At 41.9% G+C, this 21,347-nt stretch overlaps 1 protein-coding gene across 5 annotated transcripts; it reads right to left on the reverse strand.

Annotated features, from left to right (window-relative positions):
- Positions 1 to 3,695: 3,695 nt before the first annotated feature.
- On the reverse strand, positions 3,696 to 20,652 carry LOC144581203 (sex comb on midleg-like protein 1). Of its 5 annotated transcripts, none has more exons than XM_078364105.1 (8): positions 20,507 to 20,652; positions 12,546 to 12,623; positions 11,231 to 11,326; positions 10,663 to 10,743; positions 7,800 to 7,904; positions 7,028 to 7,400; positions 5,275 to 5,423; positions 3,696 to 3,959 (listed from the first exon to the last, which is right to left on the reverse strand). In XM_078364105.1, exons 2-8 carry the CDS (start codon positions 12,576 to 12,578, stop codon positions 3,825 to 3,827), a joined length of 972 nt encoding a protein of 323 aa, XP_078220231.1. In that variant the 5' UTR covers positions 12,579 to 12,623; positions 20,507 to 20,652; the 3' UTR covers positions 3,696 to 3,824. The 5 variants fall into 5 exon arrangements, with proteins under 5 accessions (XP_078220231.1, XP_078220228.1, XP_078220232.1 ...); XM_078364102.1 differs by having other exon boundaries at positions 10,663 to 10,746; XM_078364106.1 differs by lacking the exon at positions 20,507 to 20,652 and adding an exon at positions 19,850 to 19,928.
- Positions 20,653 to 21,347: the final 695 nt, after the last annotated feature.

Consider the following 21,347-nt stretch of genomic DNA (forward strand, 5'->3'; position numbering starts at 1 on the left):
AGTGCAAGAGTTGCAGGGAAGCTCCCCTGCCCGCCGGGGTGGTCTCAGCTGCCTGCACAAGTGAAGTAGGTGAGCTTCAAGACGATATCCAGAGGCTGCTGGCAAACCCCACATCTGCCTCCTGCTGATGCTCAAAAGCCTGTCCCATGCAGTCACCAGAAGGAAACAGCTTCTCCTCACCTTCCTCCTTCCAAAATCAGGACACAGCCCCTCTTGTGACAGAATGTTAAGAACCCACGTCTACCGGCAAAGGAGTGCGGCAAGTGTCGCGTTCAGGCTTTATGTCTCTAAGGACAGGGAGGAACCGAGAAGGGCTGGGATGGTGGCAAGTACCAACAATGTCCAGCACTCTAGAACACATCAGTGAATCTGTACGTTAATGTAGAAAAGCCTAATCTCTCTCTTCTTACATGAATATAAAAGGAAAGTTTAAGATACGGGTCCTGCTCCCAATGGACTCACTTCTGCCCCCATGGAAAATGTGCAACCACCCCACCCTTGACATCAGTGCACTTGAGCCTCCGAGGCCAGCCAAAGCCAGGTGGAGGAGTGAGGCCAAAGGAGGAGCGGGGCTTGGCAAGGCCAAAACCCTGCCCTGACTGCCCTGTTGTCCCTGAGAGATTATTTCCAGAAATGAATGTGCTTAAGTGCTTTGGTTCTATGGCAGAAGAACAGGGCACATCACTTACGAGCACTTGGTGCTGACTCATATGTACTGTCATAAGCGCCCTGATGTCCTCCTTTTCATGAATGCTGGTTTATCTGTTATGTTCTAGGCAGCTCGAGGGGAGGAGCTAGGTCCATTATTTCTTAAAGATCTCCCCTCAATGCTGATAGCAACCTTAAAGCCAGAAAGATGATCCCAGAACACTAGAGTTGCCTCAATTAGAGCAGGGGGAGTGGCCAAGCTCAACTTGAGCACGTGCTAACTATGGAGTGTGGCTCTCAAGGTTCAGTCGCATCAACCTGCTGACAAAATAGGGCAAACAGCCAAGAGAGAGGAAGGACTGTCCACATATTGCAATGGTGGGCTCTCACTTGCATGTCCTCTCAAACCTAGAGCTTTCCCACATTGCCTGGATCAGCCTCAGGGTGCTTCGTGAGCAAGCCCCAGCATCAAGCCATAGCCCCAGAAATTTTAACCTACTTCCTTTACTCAGCCAAGTGCAAGGACAATCCCTCCTGCAGCTTGAAAAAGCAGTGCTTTTCCTCCCAATTACACTGTCACTACTCACAGTATTTACTTTTGAATATTACAGAAGGGCATGGTGTTTCTATGTCTACAGAGGGGGACCTTGGTTTAAAAGTTTGGGAAATCCCACTCTAGAACATGTACTGTAAGACATTTCAACAATGAGAAATCACAGACGAAAGGCCAAAGCAAATTCTAGGTGTGCCTGGAAGGTCTTAGAGCACCAGGTGCAGAATTCTGGGGGCTACAGAGCAGAAAATGATGGAATGAGAGGCAAAGCCAGAGGAAGATCATTTCAAGTCTGGAAAATTCACAGGAAGGGTAATATGGCATAATAGTCTATGGACTAAAAGTTTACAAGCCAGATGGGAGGGGAAAAGGGGCCCCAAATCACTCAAGTCTCAGATCACTCAAATCAACACTCCCATTCTAGCCGCTGAGCATCAGCCCTGGAGCCCCGGTAAGGACCCCGTTGTCTCCAGGAAATCACAGGACACGATGCTGGGGAGCAAGAGCAGTGAGGGTTTCTAGGGTCCTCAGCTGTAGCCGCAGCTCCTGGAGAAGGGGACAGGGGTAGGGTAAGTGAGGCTATGCAACTGGAACCCCAGTCCTCCAAGGGCATCCTGCCGGGACAGCTGGGCCATCTGGAGGCAGAGGGCCAACAGCAGGTGCATCCAGGAGGCAGCCTCTGGCCCCCAGTGGTAAAAGAGCAGCCGGAGTTGCCAGCCAGGCATACGGACTCAGATGGGGTGAGATACCTCGGGGCACTGGCGTTTTCTAGCACACTCGCATCACTGATGATATCATAAGTAATGAAGGCTCTGACCACAGATACGACTCATCGACTGAAGTTCTAACAGCCCCCCTAAGATCTCATTGGAGACCCCTGTAAGAAATCAGCCCTTGGCTCTTAGGCATCTGTTTACAGGTAGAATCTGGGCAGGTTTTAAAACTCAAGTATTTTGGAAAGCCGCAAGCTTACTAGAGTGGCTGTTTCAGTTCCAACCAATTCACACATTAATATAACGCAGTGATGATAAATAAAATCACATCTAAGGCTTTAAATGAATCGTTGAGATTATTTAACTTTATTTTTTTTAATATGAAAACTGCAAAACATAGTATTTATGTAAACACCGAAGGACTGTTCAAGTGGGTAGAGCATATTCATAGAAACAATTTGAAAGAAGACCAAGTTTAAGTAAGAATCTTATGACATTTAAGAAATAACATAGATGAAGCTATTCTGTAAATAGTTGCAGTCGTGTCTAAAGTATATTTGGTTTTCTAACAAGAAATGGTACATTATTGCCCCTGGTGAACATTTTCTTCACATTTTTAAGTGGCTAATGGTGACAGCACCAATTCTCATAGCTTATAAACCTTATATTTGTTATATAATGTAATAAACATGTTATACATTTATAATGAAATAATAGTGCTGAATATGTTTCACTTGAAAGTTCTAACTTACAAAATAAAGCCGCCAAACATTAGTCTGAATTAATGTATCATTCAAAGTGTAGCAGGATAAATGGCGCAGAACTAAGCAAATTAGAAATATTCCATAGGACAGAGAACTTCCCTGTATGGAAACCAATCCACAGATTGTTTCTTGTCCTCTGAAAAGGAAGTTGAGAGGTACTAGTGATGGCAAATAATCCACTTAGATTTCACAAAATAAAACATCTTACAAATATATGGCTCATCCTACCTCTGGGGGAATACAAAATGCCATTTTAAATTTAAAAAATTAATTGTGTGTATACTTCATGTTAGAATAAAATATAAAATACTATCTATATAAAGAATAAACACATAAAATAAAGTTATATATCTTAAAAGTTTAGACAGAGGTATCTTTATAGAGAGGTGCAAACAATGAAAGTGTAGTTAAATGTCCAAACTTAGCCAAAATATGAAAGTTTTAGAAGAATAGTTTTTTGGAAAAAAAGTAGTCAGACTATTGAAACCACCCTTGTAGTATATTTCTTGCATAAAATAACCATTCTATCTATCATATATTTTATCTAAAAACTGTTAAGAGCACTTCATAAAAGTTTTTAAGCTTATTTTTTTCTCTAAAACTGAGTAAAACTTGTAGACAAATAATAGCAGAAAGAAAAATAACTTATATGGCTATTCTCTTTCTGGAAACTGGTAGAACACGGCAGCATCAGACAGACAAAATACTTCAGAAAGAGCTATCTATGGGTACACCTTTAAATTCTCTTCTGAGGAAAAATCCCCATAGATTTCATCATGGAAGTTGCCAACCCCTGATAATACCTCTCTTAGCTGTCTTAGTTCTCTGTATAAAGATGAACCAGAATCAAAGGGGTTTATTTTCCATTTCTTGCATGAAATATTTGTAAACAATATAATAAGAGTAATTTTTTAAGACCTATAAAGAATGAATTTCCTATTGGACTATTCTAATACCATCTAGCAGTTAAATGGTTTTGAAAGTAGTAGACTGGACTATAACATAGTTCTACAACTCTGGCTATATTTTGAGAGATACTTTCTAAAAAACAAAAATGACTAAAGGGCAGAAAAATGATTCTACACTAAGAAGGCATTGGTATCTCTGGAAGTAGGCCCAATCTAAATTTGTACAAGGATTTTTTTTTTAATTTTGAAAGCATTTTCCTTGTTTAAGTCGTTCAATGTAGTAGCATAGCTTCATGACCGTTCCCAGATTCAGACCCAAGTACTTCAGCATCACGTCGCTCGTGAGTAGGAGCAGAGCCTTCCCATCAATTTCCTGTGGAGAGAAGAAACGTAACAATAATTAGTAATGCTTCCATATTTTCAACAGAGCAGTTAGTTCTTTATGAGAACATGTAAAGCAAACTAGAGAACAGTTCATTGCAGATGTATATTCTCTGAATATGCATCTGCTTTATGAACGCTATTAAAAATATAACTTGTACAGTGAAGCACCACTTGGTAATGTATAAACTCACTTCAAGTTCTAAGAAAAAGGAAATTTAACCTAATATCTTAAAAAATAAACTGTGTCAAACTTAACTTTAAATACATACTCTACGTTGAATAAAATACTACACATCCATGACAAAATAGTAAAGACCAAGAAGAGCAAAAATGAATTTCAGATGGTCATTAAATTTCTGAGAAGGGCTGGGAAGATGAGTATGTCAGCATCAGTGCAAACTATAAATGTCTATACAATGTTGTCTTTACCATGAATGTGAATTCGTTGTCTGAAGCTAATTAGATGCTAAAACTAATGACCAACTTTCTTACTATACTGAAAGTCAGCTATGTGGCTACTAATTTTATTTGTTAGGATACAGTGTGAAAATATTTCTTCATAGTCACAAAGCATCCTTTTAAAATTCCTTATCTTAACTGAGCAACTTAAGCTGCTGAAGCATATGACTTGGTTTTATATGTTCCAGTTTAAAAATAAAATCTCACTCATTTAACACTATCTGAAAAGATCTGAAATCCCTTATAGTACAACCTTATCTGAAAAGACCTGAAATCTCTTATAGTACAATCTTTGTTTGGCACCTTCCATATTTTTTCTACTGAGCATAACTCAAAATTAAAGAAACCGAATCTTATAAAACTTTGGCCTAGGATATTACTTTGTAAATGATCTGGTAATAGCAAGAGGGTATTAGCATCACAAATCATCAATAATAAGGCAAATAGAATCAGTTGTTGAATCACCGGTTATATAGAAAGAAGGTTACTCTATGATAGTTTGTGCTTAACCCCTCTTCCTCGTGGTCCTGGTGCCCAGCTGGGAGCAGATGCGGGAGGATCATTGTATCTGTCCTTACAAAGGGGAGGTACACCTGAGTGGCCATGCTGAATCATCATGTCTTGAGAAGTTGAGGCAATTTGTAGTTTAGGCACTTTGATACCCATTTGAAGAACAGACTATTAGCCTACCACTTAAGGCTAACCTGGGGCAAAATAACCTTTCTGACATGGAAAAATCAGTTGATAGGGTTCACCCACTATTCACACAGTATCCAGCTGAAAGGCTTGCACAGAGGTCATTCAAAGACATTACAGCAAGAAAACAGGATCAAAAGATGCATTACATGGATTCTGAAGAGATCGACAAGAGGGGATAATGTCTTAGGATCCGTTTGCTTCAGAAATAGGACCACTGCTTCCACCGACCATGTTGCAGGGTGCTTAATGAAGTTGTCCTCTAAATACATGTCATTGTCCACTGGTACACTTGTAACTTCAATGGAGAGGAGAAAAGAAAAAAGATAAATCACACTTGTCCTGATTATTATCCTGAAAGAACAGATGTTAGGAAGGGAGGAATGGTGTCTTTGTTGAAACCTTCTGTGACGTTCCTAGCAAGGAGTCAAGACTCCAACTGTAAAATCTAGTGAAAGTCTATATAAAGATGATGTGAGGATGCCTACACAAGAGCGGCCCATCTGACCTTCCCTAGATAGCAAAGACAGGTTCAGAAGTTACCTTAAAGTTTCAAAGATCACAACACAGATGAAGCAAATCAAGTCTTCTTTGGCCACAGGCAAATATGGCAAAAGATCTGTCACTTGGGTAAAATTAGGTTAATCTAGCCTAACGTATGACTCTCTTACTTCAAGTATTTCAAGGAATTGCTCTCTTAATCTCTCTCTTGGTCTATCTAGATTAAGTTGATTTTACTAGCTAAATCTAATGGAAATTCCCCAAATTTACAGTTTTATAATTGCTTAAATTTGTTTCTTTTAATAAATGAATCTCAATAACAACCCCATTATCTTTAAGAACCAAATCAGTCCTTTTATCAAATCTTCACCATGTATTCAATAAGGTTATTTTTAGTATCACTTTACTCTTTAGATTCCTGTCCCTGATGGCCTAAGTGCTAATGTGCACTTTGAAGAAGACAAGATCGCTTTCTGCTAAACTAGGCCAGAAGTAACTATAACATTTTATTTAATTCCTCTTTCATGCTTAATTGCATAGTAATAGAGATTTTGGTCAAAGGTTTATATGTTAAAAGAAAGAAATAACTGAGATATGAGACAATTTAAGTGCTCATACTTCAGAAAGTTTTAGCTACGCTCTATACTAAGCTGTGTTGAAATTTCTTTGTGTACTGCTAAGTATTCTTTTACTCACCCAGAGTGTTCGATTCCCTAAAATTAGTGTGTGATGACTAAAGTGGGTTTCATAAGTAGTTAGGGAAATTTGTTTCTCCAACCAAGACCAACAACACAATTTGATCTGTGTGTGTGTGTGTGTGTGTGTGTGTGTGTGTGTGTGTGAATTAGCCAAAGCATACCCTTTCTTCCCTATCATCTGGGCTCTTGCCATCTCAGGAGTGTTTTTTATTTATCTAGGGAAAGAGTAAAAAAAAAATAGAAGATTTTAAAAATCACAATGAGGCAGAGCTCTAGAAGTGCTACTCATCAGCTCTGTGACCTTGGGGACAGGGTAAGAAATGTGCCAACACCATGGTGTCATTATAAGTGGGGAAGAGGGGTGTCGGCTGATTGGCACAGTGCCTTGCACATAATAGACACTCAATAAATGTTAGTCATCATTCTGAATATACCCTAAAACCAGCCCTCAAAATAGGAAATGAGCAGCTTCTATTAGTTTGCATCAAGGATGTTGATAAATGCAGGTCAAATAGTGCTACTTGTAGATACAGCATTTCAAACTCACCAAAACCAGAACGGAAGCAGAGAGATGATACAATGTGCCTAATCTCCACTAAAGCTGAGTAACTCATCATCTCAGGGGCATGTACTGAACTGGGCTCTCCCTGGGCCAGCATACCTGAAAGTGGTACTGCGAAAGAGCGGTCAGGTGAGTACTTGCCTTGGCTGCTGTTAACCCTAGCGCTGCCACGGTAGGGCCGTGAAGAGCCAGGCATTGCACCATCAGATGCATAAGACGGTTGAAAACCATGCTCAGAGTGGTCTGAGGGATGCACTGGACTCGGAGTGCAGCTGAGGACTGGGTCCTCCTCCGGCTCAGCTCGCTGGTATTCTTCCATGTGAAAGGATGGTGCTGGATTGTTGCTCTGGGAATTATCCGCCCGCACTGCCACCGGTGAAGTGGGACTATAACTTTGAGAGTAGGAGAATGTCTCGTAAGCCTGACTTTTCTTCATTTTCTGGAGTTTAAGCTTTTTAGCAAGCAGGCAAGAATAATTTCTGTACGCATATCCATATCCAAAGCCAGATGGCTTCTGAAATCACAGAAACACAGCATCAACCAACGGTGAGTAAAAAAGTAATAAAATGAGTAGTAAATACATTAATACTTATTTTCCATGCAACTTTGCTTTACATTATTAAAAATAAATGCTCCTTTTTGAGTATATAATTGATTCTTCTTCAATTCTACATTTTAATTGTATTTTACACATGATAGTTACAAACATAAAAATACGCAGTGTCATAAGTTATCAAACCTAAACTTCGGCATTCTCCCAACCGAGAGTCAGTAGTCTCCATCTACTGATACAAGTATAGACATGCCTTGCTAATCTCACACAGTTACTGGTACTCTCTCACTTCTAGCTGATTGGCATCTTTACAAACCAAAGGTTTATCATAGTTGTAAAAATGTTTTTTATAACACTTACGCGATTCGTCGACCCTGCTTTTGCATTGAAACGTTGGATTTTTGAAACCTTTCTGCTAATGCCATCAATCTTCTTATCCAGGTTTTGGATAGCATCATATATAACCTATTACAATACAATATAGTTATATAATAGGTATACAGTGTATAATATAATGTAGTTTCTATTTCAAAGAAAAGTAACATGAAAATACCATTAAGTCAAATGTCAACTGCTAGACACAGCAAAAGTTCTCAAGCCATCAGAAATGTCTTCCTTCTATTCAAGGCCTGGCTGTAGGTGACACAGAGCCAATAGGCTGAGTTCAGGAGCCCCAATGTCTCTTCCCCTGCTCTACCCCATGTCGGCACTGAGGAAGCTCTAATGGTGGCAAATGAATGTGCTACAATGCCTCTACACTAGCACACTGATGATGGAGACACTGCACATCAAGGAAGGTGCTATTTTAGGAAAGAAATGCTCAAATCTGCTAAAAGAACAAAGACTCACTTTATAATGTTCATATGTAACATGTATGTTCATATATCTACAAATATGAAGTCTATATTATAGACAGCAAGTGTTCCACTCCAGAAGGAACACTGAACCAAATATAACAGATGTGACTTTTGGCTTCAAAGTACTTTTAAATCATGCAGCCAGTAATTAACCTTACAAAACCATGGAGTACACATGAGATTTATACGCCAATCAAGCACATAGGAGACTGATAAAAATCTGAGAATTCCTGAAATACGCAGAAACTTTGGGTAAAGAAAAATATACTTAACAAAGGGCCAGAAACATTTCCTCATTAATTCATTCATTAATTCTTTCATTTATCCAAACCTTTATTGACAGCCTACCACCTGGCAGAACTACTTTGCTAGGTGTTGAGAACATGGACTGAAAAAAGGCTCCTGATCAGGTGTAATCCCAGCACTTTGGGAGGCTGAGGCAGGTGGATGGCTTCAGCTCAAGAGTTAGAGACCAGCCTAGGCAACATGGCGAAACCTCCGTCTCTACCAAAAATACAAAAAATTAGCCAAGTGTGGCAGTGTATGCCTGTAGTCCCTGATACTAGGGAGGCTGAGGTGGGAGAATCACCTGAGCCTGGGAAGTTGAGGCTGCAGTGAGCTGTGCCTGTGCCACCCCACTCTAGCCAGGAAAAATGGAGTGAGACCCCACCCTATTTAAAAACAAACAAAAAGCTCCTCTCCTAGAGGAACTGCCATCTCAGCTGGGGGAGAGACAAGTAAAAAGAGAATTCCAATAGACAAAGTGATTAATAGCCTGGAACAGTGGTTTGCAAAGTGTGGTCGACAAAACGGTGGCATTAACATCACCCGCAAGCTCATCAGAAATGCCAAATTCCAGGCTGTACCCCAGACCTATGGAACCGGGAACTCTGGGAGTAGGGGCAGTGGTCTATGTTTTCACAAGCCCCCAGGTGATTCTGATGTCCCCGGTGAGAACCACTGGGCTGCGAGGGTTCTACAGTGCAGGCTCTAGGGGAACATGGTTGGGGTCAAATACTAGAGTCCAGCCATTTACTGGCTCTGTGACCCTGGGCAGGTTACTTAACGTCTCTGTGCTTCAATGTCCTCATGTAGGGAATCGGGATGAAAATCTCTCTCAGGGTTCTCTTGATGAGAACCTTGCTATAGTATTAGGTTAATGCTAACAGAAACAACACTACACTATGCCCAGTTCAACGGTGCTCAGTGTTATTAGTTACTAGTGTTACTAGTGTTATTACCAGCATCGTGACACAGGCAGGAACAGGAGGCTAAGCATGCAGAGAAGAGTGGGCCTAACCCAGGCTGGCAGTCATAGAGAACTTTTCAGAGGAGGTGAGGTCTGAGGTGAGAATTAAAACATGAGAAGGTGCTTAGCAGGTGAGGATGCATGTAAGGGCTTACAGGGCGGAAGGAACAACAGGTTCAAAAATACCCACAGAGAAAAACAGGAAGCCAGGTGTGGAGACGGCAAGTATCAATGACGTTCCAGGAATGGGGCTGTTATGGTAAGGAGAGAGTGAGGATGACAGGAAAGGAGGGATGGGAGGCAAGAAAAGTAGCTTCTCCAAGCTGTGGGAGAACTTACAGAGGGGAAGGAGGGAATGGGACTGAAGCCAGAGGAGAGAGAGGGATGTCCGATGGGGGGGCAGCTCTGAGTTTGGAGAGGGGACCAGAGGCAGAACAGGGACTGAAGCCAGAGGAGAGAGAGGGATGCCCGATGGGGGCAGCTCTGAGTTCGGGGAGGGGACCAGATGCAGAAAGCAGTGAGGGTGTCAACCCTGGTCACTAAAATGGTTGTGAAAAGGTCAGAAGGCTGAGGATGGGGGCAATTGGTTGACTATGGGGACAGATATGAGGACTTGGAAGGGAGGACTGCCCCAGGTGCTCCACTGTCTCCAGGAGTGAAGAGGCAGGACTACGGGACTGAGGTAGGCAGGGGACGGCCAGCAGAGGGTGTCCTCCTCTGCTCCCAGCCTAAGCAGGAGGGAGGTGGACTCAAGAGGGAACTGGGATGAAAGAACAAGGCAGGCTGCAGCGACACCCCTGTGATCTAGAATGGATAAGTGAAGAAAGAGCCAGTCCCTTGGGAGGAATGGAGAAGGGCCCTTGGGGCCATTTCATTTGGTTGGTAATGAGCTTTTTAAAAAGCTACAAAATCTACATGTTGCTATTTCAAAAATGTCACCAGGAAATGTGGCTCTAACCAGAAATTGTTTTTAAAAAATAATCACAACGGAATGATAATCATAAATAATTTAATAGGCAAAATTTCAATTAATTGTACACTTTCCTTTTATGTGAGATAAGGAGAATTTTGACTTAACATTTTAGAGAACTACATTGAAGAGACAGAACTTCCATACCTGGCAATAGGTAAGGACATCATACACTGACTTCGGTTGCTCTTCAGTATTACAGGATGCATCAGCTACAGTAATCGGTTCCTGCTAGTAGTTTTAAAGTGGTTAATGCTTTCTTTCTGTAACGTCAAACTGAACACCAGGGGCGAGGGGAACTGTATTTATTTATTTAAATTGTTTTTATTTATAACCAACTTCTTAATGGTTTTCAGAAGTCTTAATCTAAAGCAGAGATTTAAGAAATTCACATTTAGATGAGAATGAAAATGATAACTGACAATTGAGGAAGGAGGCAATAAAAGAATTTATTATATCGGAAGAATCCAGGTTTAGAGTTTTGTACTGAAAGTGAGTACAAAACTACTCTTAATTTTCTACTATATAAGAAAAAGTGGAAAGTAAAATGGTTAAGTGCTCATTCTCTGATGAAAGAAAGCATTCAAATTCAGGGGAGAGATATTTTCTTGATTGTGAGTTTATGGGAACTCCATAGCATACGAGGAATTTAAATTTTTTTCTTTAAAACAGCAAGTGTTAATATATTTGGCAATTAGCAATTAACACTACTTACCTCAGTTTTTGTTTCATTTGCAAATTTATGTTTTGTTTCATATGCATGAAGAACAACAGTGTTGTCATCATCATAAGTAGATATACTTGTTTTTATCTGAGGAAGATTTATCAACAAATTAAAAGGAAAGATGAAAGACAGAACTAAAAGAAAAGTTGAGGGTTTAATTTCACTTTCAAGAAGCTTTTACAAAGGGCTATTTGTGATAGCAAAGGAAATTTGCTCATTGTAAATACTATGACTACAAAAAGATGTGCTTGCGGAACTGTGTTCTCATTAACCCAACAATACTTAAGATAACAGTTTTCACTAAGCTTAACCCTTTATATGCTTCATGGTAGAAAGACCAGTCCTTTAGCACCAGAACTACTTTAAAAGCAAGTGTTTCTAACCATGAACAAAAAAATAAACGTTATATGGTTTTTGATTTCTAAATAATCCAACAGTGCCCCTCTGTGGACAAGACAGAAAACATCTGAGCACCTATTTTTCTTCATAAATTAATCTCTAAAGTACCTTAAAACTTTTTAAAATAAGATAGGGTATAAATAAGTAAGTAGTGAATAACCGTTACACTTCAATATGATAACTCTTCATTCTAAGGATGAATTATGAAGTATAGGAATAATTTTAAAATAAACATACTTGGTAGCTATGTATGCTTTTGTTTGAAAATACATGATAGAAATTACAAAAAATATGGAATTAGGTTACAGTTCAGTATTTTTAAAAATATACTATCCTAGTCTTGTACAGTGCCTCATGCTTTTCAAAGTGCTTTTACATAGTTATGTCAGAGAAAAATGACTCTTGGTAGGCACTTAACATTATCTTCAAAGATTTTTGAAAAACAGTAGAACTGATAGTAGTTAAGAGATTTGCCTAGACTACTTAGGTAGCATTACTATCTATGTCCTTATGTAACTAAAAAAAGGTGTTTTCTGTTAAGCCAAATTAGATACAGTTTAATAATCTATATACTGATTCAACTTGAAGGATTAAGAAATATAGAAGAATATAACAGAAATGTAAAAACAGCACAACTACTTTGAAAAACTGTTCAGCAGATTCTCACAGAGTTAAATTTACGGAACTCCATAACCTAGTAATTCAACTTCTGTTGACCCAAAAGAAATTTAAGTGTGTGATCACAAAGAAACTTGAACACAAATTGTCACAAGAGCTTTATATATTACTGCCAAAATACATAACAAAAATTCAATTACCTATGCATTTTACTATATAAAATTAAATTTAGAATAGAAGTATGGCACAATAAAAAGAACAAAGACGCATTTTCAATTTGAATACAAACCACATCAGCTTCACTGGTGTTGCTAGACATCATTTTTGTGATACTGCTTAGTCACCTGAGAGTGGCAAACCTCTACTCCTGAAAAGCAATGCATAAGAAAGTTACTTCATATCCTTACTACCTTAATAATACGGATATGCTCTCAGAATGCTAATTCAAATTGAATTGGACTCTGGGTTGAATTTTTAAAAGTGACAAAACCAGATTTCTTCCATGGCCAATTTAGAATAAATCTTTTAAAACTGAAGGGCTATATTGCCCATGACTAGAAATAAGAATCGAATCAAACACATTTACCAACTGCTTAGCAACTTAAAGCCTACAGAGTAAATGCTGGAAACAAATGAACAAGAGAACATAAGGGCCAACTGCTTTTGTAAAGGAGCTCCAAAAGGCTCTTGACTAAGGAGAACACATTGCCTCCAAAATGTAAGCCGGGCGTCTATTCTGGATTGAGACCCCACCAGTATGTGGGCTGGACAGCCCATGAGAGACACCATCTTCCCATGCACCAGGTTTTGAATACCAGCGGAGACGATCTCTAAGGTCCATTTCAGTTTTCAAGTTAGGATTGCCTTATTACATTGCATATGAAACCTAAATAAATGGCTGTGAAAGGCAAGCCAAACAATCTAGAATTAGGAAGGTTCAGTTATGGCTCTGAATCACTTAACTATGGAAATAGAAGATACTGGCTACAACCGTATCAGATTATATCTTGTACTAGAGATTTGCTTTGAAGGTCTGCATCCCAGTTACTGGGAAGGGTATGTTAATAAAAGAACTACTTCACTTTATCCTTCCTGAGCCAGAGCAGTAATGAGAGGCACAAGTAAGGGATTCAAGTTTCATCTCTTTTCCCGTTTCCCTTTCATTCTATAGTAGAGATACTAATGACCATTCTATAGTGGAGATACTAATGACCATGAGCCCAAAAGAGAGAAATCAAAAGGGGATAAAGAAGATGGGAGAACTCAAGTTAGATAAATGCACACCAATGTTGCATAGAGGTATCAAGTTGTAAAATACCTCTAATTGGAGCTCTAACTTCAATCAAATTTCACTTTTTAAACTATTTGAGTTTTTCGGACCATAAGACTTACACAAGCTATGAGTAATTCAATTGTGGTATATTCATACAAAAGAACTACACAGCAATGAGAATAAACCAACTACTGCCACACACAGGAAGGCCAAATCCCACAACCATAACCTTGAGTTTAAAAACAGCCAGACACAAAAAAGAGAATATAGTATATGACTCAACTGACATTAAACTCAAAAACAGGCAAAAGTAACCTACGGTAGAAAATCTTTCCAAATCAATACTTTTAGATTTACTGTAGTTTCTGTAATGACTTCTTAGTGGTCTATCTCATAAATATGCCATGATTTATTAAACCAGTCCCCAATTCATAAATTCATAGATATTCAAGTTACTTCTAAAGTCTTGCTCTTACAAAGAACACTGCACAACAGTCTTGCACCTGTGGAAGTAGTTCTATGGGATAAATTCCTAGAAGTAGAAACAACGGATAGGTATCCACGTTTGAAAACTCTCCTCTACTTCTTCCCATTAAGGAGGGCTGTTGGGGTCAGCCAGATGTTCTAAACTAAACTAAGGTGGTATCCTGCCGGTCCTGCATGTAGTTTTAAAACCAAGACAGATAAATAGTACCAAATCGCTTTCTTGGCATCAGATGACTAAATCGCTTTTCTCCTTTGACCTCCTGATGCAACGTATTAATACATTTCTTAATGTTCTGGGGGTGAGGGGTCCAGCTGATTATAAAGAACAACATTCAATTTGTTGGTGTTTTATTTAGAAATTGTTTGCATCTCTATTTCTAAGATCTTACATTAGTGAGATGGTATATTTCTCACAATTAATGAATCAGTATTGATACATTATTAACACTTGGTATCAAAATTGCTCTGAAAAATTAGCTGGGAAGCCTTTCATCTCTTTCTATGCTCTAAAAATGTTTACATCACACCAGAATTTTTGTGCTCTAAAGGGCTGAATTAAACAAAAAAGAAACTCTCTGGGTCCAGCTTTTATAACGTTTTCTAAGTTCCTCCATGGATAATGAGCTAAGCAAATTATCCTATCTTTCCTTGAGTTGTTTTGACAAATTATTTTTATCTGGAAGGATAATCATTTCATCACAATTACAGAAATTTTAGCAAAACCACGGTTTAAAATTACTATTTCTAATTTAATTTGTACTTTCCTTTGATCCTTTGACTAGGTATTCTATCTTGCTAAATTGCTGACAACCCTCTAGGGTAGGTTCTATTAGTATCCGCATTTTCCTTATGAGAAAACTGAAGCAAAGACAGTTTTCTTTCTTTTTAGGGGTGTCCAAGGGAGAGAATACATTCATGGGTTCTTAGTTTCTGTTTCTGGTTGGTCCAGTAAACCCCCTTCCTCATCCCCCTTTTCCACTTATCACTAGAGACAGAGGCTAGAAAGCATGGCTTCAGGCTGCTGAAAGACTAAAACAAAACAAAACAGAAGGACAACAATGACAACAACAACAACAACAAAATAAGTCGGGTTGGACAAGCTTGATTTAAGTAATTTACCAAGGTCTTATAGCTAGTAAATGGTGCAGTCTACCACCACACTCTACGAGCTTTACTTCATTATTAAAATCACCTGGAATACCTCTGCTGCCAATAACACAGGAAAATCCAAACTCCTAGCATGGCTTGCAAGGTCCTTCCACAATCAGGACCCTGCCCACTGCGCAGAGGTCACTTCTTACCACTTGCCCCTTTACTCTAAGCCAGGGGTCCCCAGCCCCTGGGGAACCGCCTGGTACCTGTCCTTGGCCAGTTAGGAACCAGACTGCACAGCAGGAGCTAACAAGCATTGCCCCCTGGGCTCCACCCCCTGTCAGATGTGTTGCAGCATTAGATTCTCACAGAAGCAGGAACCCTACTGTGAACTGCATGTGCAGGTTGCACTCTCCTTATGAAACAATTTCATTGCAAAACAATATTCCCCCCACCCCCAGCACTCTCCCGGTCCCCCCAGGAAACCAAAACGGGTCCCTCTTGCTAAAAATGTTGGGGACTGCTTGTTCTAAGCCTAAATATTTACTATGTAGCCTGTTACAGGGGAGTTTGCAGACAATGGTTGCAAGCTCTTACATCCAGAGAACAGAGAACTCCCCAGTTGGATTAATTACAATGTTGTCAAAACTTGGGGTAGACAGGGAACACTGTGTACCTGGACTCACAACATGTTTATGTTTGTGGTACATATGCAAATCAACACCAATCTTGCACTCTGAGCTTCTTGCTCCTGTTATGCCCTCTACCCATAATACCCTGTTGTGTCTCCACCCAGGAGAACCTATTCAAGGCTTAATTCAAGTTTCACCTCCAAAAAGCAAGAGCGCTATGCCAATGATCATCCCATGTGGATGTGACATGGCTTTCCCTGAACTACAAGAACACTCACACTTTAAGACTTGTGAAGCAACTGTCACACATATCTGGTTACATGAGAGGCAGCATCAAACGGCATTAAGACCTTAGGCTTGTGGCCAGAATACCTGGGTTTGGGTCCCACCTCCCCCACATACTAGCTGTGTAAGTAAGTTGAACAACTTACTTAAATCCTCTGTGCTTCATTTGTTTTGTCTGTAAAATGGGAATGATAATAGCACATACCTCATGGAATTATAAGGATTAAATGAATTAATACATGTCAAGTGCTTAGAGCAATGCCTGGCAAAGATAGCAAAAGCTTTTGGGTATTGACCACATCTATCCAACAGAACTATTTAACAAGGAGCACAGACAACAAGCCTGGGTCATAACATGTAATTTTCATTCACATTGCACCTGAAATGAATTAGGTCATGTCTTTTAGGTACGAGGGCATGATGCAAGGAGCTGGGCTTTCGTTAGAAACACTTGAATCCAAGTCCAAATTGCCAAATTTGCCATTTCACTTTAGGCAAATATTTCATCTCTCTGTGCCTCAAATTTCTAACCTGTAAAGTTGGAATGATATCTACTTCACAGGGCTATTTAGGACAAAAATGACACAGTTAAACTCTCAGCATCATGCCTGGTTCATAATAGACACACCATAAATTTTAGTTCCTTTTTACTTCTTCCCATAAGATAAACAATTACAGCTTTACAACATTTTCTTAGAGCCCAACCGTGACTAGAATGCGCAAAATTAATTTCATTTTTAAATCTCAAATCCCACAAAATGAGTTTACTTAAAATGAAACTCACTTATATTTATCACAGAAATCTAAACTCCCCCTCCCCTTCTTTTTGAGACAGAGTCTTACTCTATCACCCAGGCTGGAGTACAGTGGCAAGATCTCAGCTCACTGCAACCTCTGCCTCCCAGGTTAAAGCAGCCTCCCGAGTAGCTAGCATAACAGGCATGTGCCACCACGCCCGGCTAATTTTAGTAGAGACCAGTTTCACCATGTTGGCCAGGCTGGTCTGGAACTTTTGACCTCAAGTGATCAGCCTCCCAAAGTGCTGGGATTGCAGGCGTGAGCCACTGCGCCCAGCCAACTCTTGATAACACCATAAATTTAAGTTCCTTTTCACTTTTTCCCACAAGATAAATCACAGCTTTACAACGTTTTCTCAGAGGCCAGTCGTGACTAGATTGTGCAAAATTAATTAATTTCACTTTCAAATCTCAAATTCCACAAAAACGAGTTTACTTAAAAAGAAACTCATTTAGATTTACCACAGAAATCGAAGCTCTTGATAACACCATACATTTTAGTTCCTTCTCACTTCTTTTCACAAGATAATTTCAGCTTTACGTTTTCTCAGATCCCAACCATGACTAGATTGCGCAAAATTAATCAATTTCACTTTAAATCTCAAATCCTGTAAAAATGAGTTTACTTAAAATGAAATTCATCTACCACAGAAATTCATACTCTTGTTAACACTATACACTTTAGTTCCTTTTCACTTTTTTCCACAAGATAAATCACAGCTTTACAACATTTTCTCGGAGCCCAACCATGACTAGATTGTGCAAAATTAATTTCAATTTCAAATCTCAAATTCCACAAAAATGAGTTTACTTAAAAGGAAACTCATTTATATTTACCACAGAAACCTAAGCTGTTGATAACACCACACATTTTAGTTCCTTCTCACTTCTTCGCACAAGATAAATAATTTCAGCCTTACAACGTTTTCAAAGAGCCCAGCCATGACTTGATTGTGCAAAATTAATTTCACGTTTAAGTCTCAAATCCCATAACAATGAGTTTACTTAAAATGAACCTCATATTTACCACAGAAATCTAAATTCTTGATAACATAACAACAAGAAGCCATTTGGTTTTCTAAGAGACTTTTTTAGACGTTAAAGACATTTTAAACACATTTTCAAAAGTCATAAATATTCGCTTCCAAGGCGCAAGGCCATCAACTCATGACATGAGGCACAGCTCACAATGAGGGACCACTCACGCGGGGACCACTTTGAGGAACACACAGCAAAACAGGGCAATTACAACAGCCAGGCCGCTCCGTTTTAAGAACAATCACTTTCTAAATCTTCCTGCGGGACTCTCAAAGGCAGCCCTTCCACTGCCGCCAAAACCGCATCCCATCGCCCAGCACTTGCTGCAGGCGGGACGAGCGAGGCTCCAAAGGGCACCCAGCCCACGCCCCGATTTAGAAAACGCCGCGCTGCAAAGCTGCTCGGAAAATCGCTCTCTGTTAGTCAACCTGAAGCCGGTCGGCCCCACTGCGGGGAGAGCCGGGGAGAGCCCGGGAGAGCCGGGGAGAGGAGGGAGCGGGGGGAGGGACGCGGTCCGACCGCAACCAAATCAGAGACTTTCCTGTCAAAGACCACGCGGCAAGGGGGCCCGGCCCTCGCGCGCCTCGACGGCTCCCCAGCTCCACAGGGACCCCGATTTCGCAGGCGCTCCCGACTCCCGCCTCTGCCCCCAACACCCTACGTCTTGTCTTTCTCTTCCTCCTCATTAACGTATTTAAAATAAAACAGCGAAGCTGCACAGTCTGTCTCTAATGGAACTCGGTTACCATCAAAACCCCAACTCTATGTCTCAACCGCGAAAAGTCCGACAGGAAATCAACTCGGGAGTTGGTCAATTCTTTAAACTCAAAGCTCTCACCCAATGCGGTGGCTCTCGCCAGTAATCCCAGTACTTTGGGAGACTGAGGCAGGAGGATTGCCTGAGCCTAGGAGTTCAGACCAGCGTGGGCAACATGACGAAATCCCATCTCAACAAAAAATACCAAAATTAGCCCTACGTGGCGGCCACGCCTATAGCCTCAGCTCTTCAGGAGGCTGAGGAGAGAGAACCGCTTGAACCCGGGAGGCGGAGGCTGTGGTGAGCCAAGATGGCGCCACTGCACTCCAGCCTGGGCAACAGAGCTAGACTCTGTCTGAAAAACAAAGCGAAACCAACAACAACCACAAAAAGTCATTCCTCGCCCCCCAATAACAACAACAACCACAAAAAGTCATTCCTCGCCCCCCAATAACAACAACAACAACAAAAAGTCATTCCTCGCCCCCCAATAACAACAACAACAAAAAGTCATTCCTCGCCCCCCAATAACAACAACCACAAAAAGTCATTCCTCGCCCCCCAATAACAACAACAACCACAAAAAGTCATTCCTCGCCCCCCAATAACAACAACCACAAAAAGTCATTCCTCGCCCCCCAATAACAACAACCACAAAAAGTCATTCCTCGCCCCCCAATAACAACAACAACAACAAAAAGTCATTCCTCGCCCCCCAATACCACCCCTCACCAAAAAGAGAGCAGCTGGAAAAGAATCAGCTAGTCCCAGAAAGTCAGCCCCAAGGATTTAATGAGGTGCGAAATCTCAAAACGTCGCCCGCGCAGGCGCCGCGGGAGAGGCGGCGGGCACCACCCAAAGCACCCCCTCAGAGCACCCGGCATTTGAGGCTGCACCAGGGCCGCTACGCCAGAACACTGAACAAGGCCGTGCCCCGCGGCTGCCCACCAGCGAAAAATCAACAAATTCCAGAAAAAGTGCGGCTGCATAGAGCTGCTGTAGCGCCAGGCCCCGCCGCACCGCCTGCCGGGGTTTGAGGCACACTCCTGGAGGTGCCCCACCTGGCCGACCAACCATCGCCTCGATGGTTTCCCAACCAATCGAGGCTCGGGAAAGAACCGTGGGCCCTAGGGCAACCAGGCCCAGTATCTTGACGCACTCTGGGCACAAGCCCGAGTCACCCCAACCCCGAGCCACTGAGCGCCACAGGGACGCCATGAACCTCAAGATCACCTCACGCCACGAGGACATCTTGAGCCCGGAGACCCCCTGAACTCAGCGCCATCTTGGTCCACCACGCCAAATCTCCCACGGGCGCCCTGACCAATCGGCAGCAGATGGCCAATACCCAGAGGCCGCCCCCAACATGCCCCCGCCGATGAACATCCAATCCTGCCGCCCCCAACATGCCCCCGCCGATGAACATCCAATCCTGCCGCCCCCAACATGCCCCCGCCGATGAACATCCAATCCTGCCGCCCCCAACATGCCCCCGCCGATGAACATCCAATCCTGCCGCCCCCAACATGCCCCCGCCGATGAACATCCAATCCTGCCGCCCCCAACATGCCCCCGCCGATGAACATCCAATCCTGCCGCCCCCAACATGCCCCCGCCGATGAACATCCAATCCTGCCGCCCCCAACATGCCCCCGCCGATGAACATCCAATCCTGCCGCCCCCAACATGCCCCCGCCGATGAACATCCAATCCTGCCGCCCCCAACATGCCCCCGCCGATGAACATCCAATCCTGCCGCCCCCAACATGCCCCCGCCGATGAACATCCAATCCTGCCACCCCCTGAATGGTCGCCTAACCGGGCAGGGCCAAGGCTCTGACAGAACTTGAGGCCCAAGTTAGCGGGGCAGGTGAGGGGAGGTTACCTTACCTTGTTCCTCAATCTGGTCGGAAATCGTGAGGTGGCGGGGTCTGGCTCTGAGGCCGGAGACCTGAGGCCGGAGACCTGAGGCCTAGTCTGTGCCGCGGCTGTGTGGTAACCGTGTGGTAACTGTCTCCCCTCTCACGAGGCACACTGAGGCGCGAGCGGAAGGAGCTTGGACTACGTCTCTGCGGCTGCGCAGTAGCGCTGGGCGTGCGTGCGTGACTCGGGGGGGTCAAAGGGCCTCGCTCCGCACCCCCCCCGCTTTCGACCTCCTTTCTTAAAGTGTTCTTTTTACAAAAGTATACATATATATGTCTATATAGTTGTACATTATATATGTGTGTGTGAATATATGTAGATATAGATACAAATCTAGTGATACAGAGATATGAACTAGTAGCCAACAGTGTCATTCTGCTCCTCCCAAAATGGGTATCATAAATAAAAGTCCAACATCAGAGAATTGTGTTCAGACTTTCTAGTGTTTTCCAGGTTGCTTTCTCACATCCGATGCCGGCTTTGGGAACAAAACCGAAAACAAGCCAACTTTGCAAATGTGCCCCTAATAAATACCTAGCAACCCCTGCCCCTCCTTCCTGCTCCCTCTAGTATTCTGCAGTCTCTAGTCTCATCTGTCTGTCCCTATGTACCCGATATTTAAGCTCCTACTTACAAGTGAAAAGATTCAGTATGTGGTTTTCTGTTTCTGTTAATTCACTTAGGAGAAAGGCTTCCAGCTGTATACATGCTGCTGCAAAGGACATGGTTTTGTTCTTTGATATGGCTGCATAGTATTCCATGGTGTATCTGTACCACATTTTCTTTATTCAGTCCACCGTTGATGGCC

This window comes from Callithrix jacchus, chromosome X, assembly GCF_049354715.1.
Source record: "Callithrix jacchus isolate 240 chromosome X, calJac240_pri, whole genome shotgun sequence".
Classification (NCBI taxonomy): domain Eukaryota; kingdom Metazoa; phylum Chordata; class Mammalia; order Primates; family Cebidae; genus Callithrix; species Callithrix jacchus.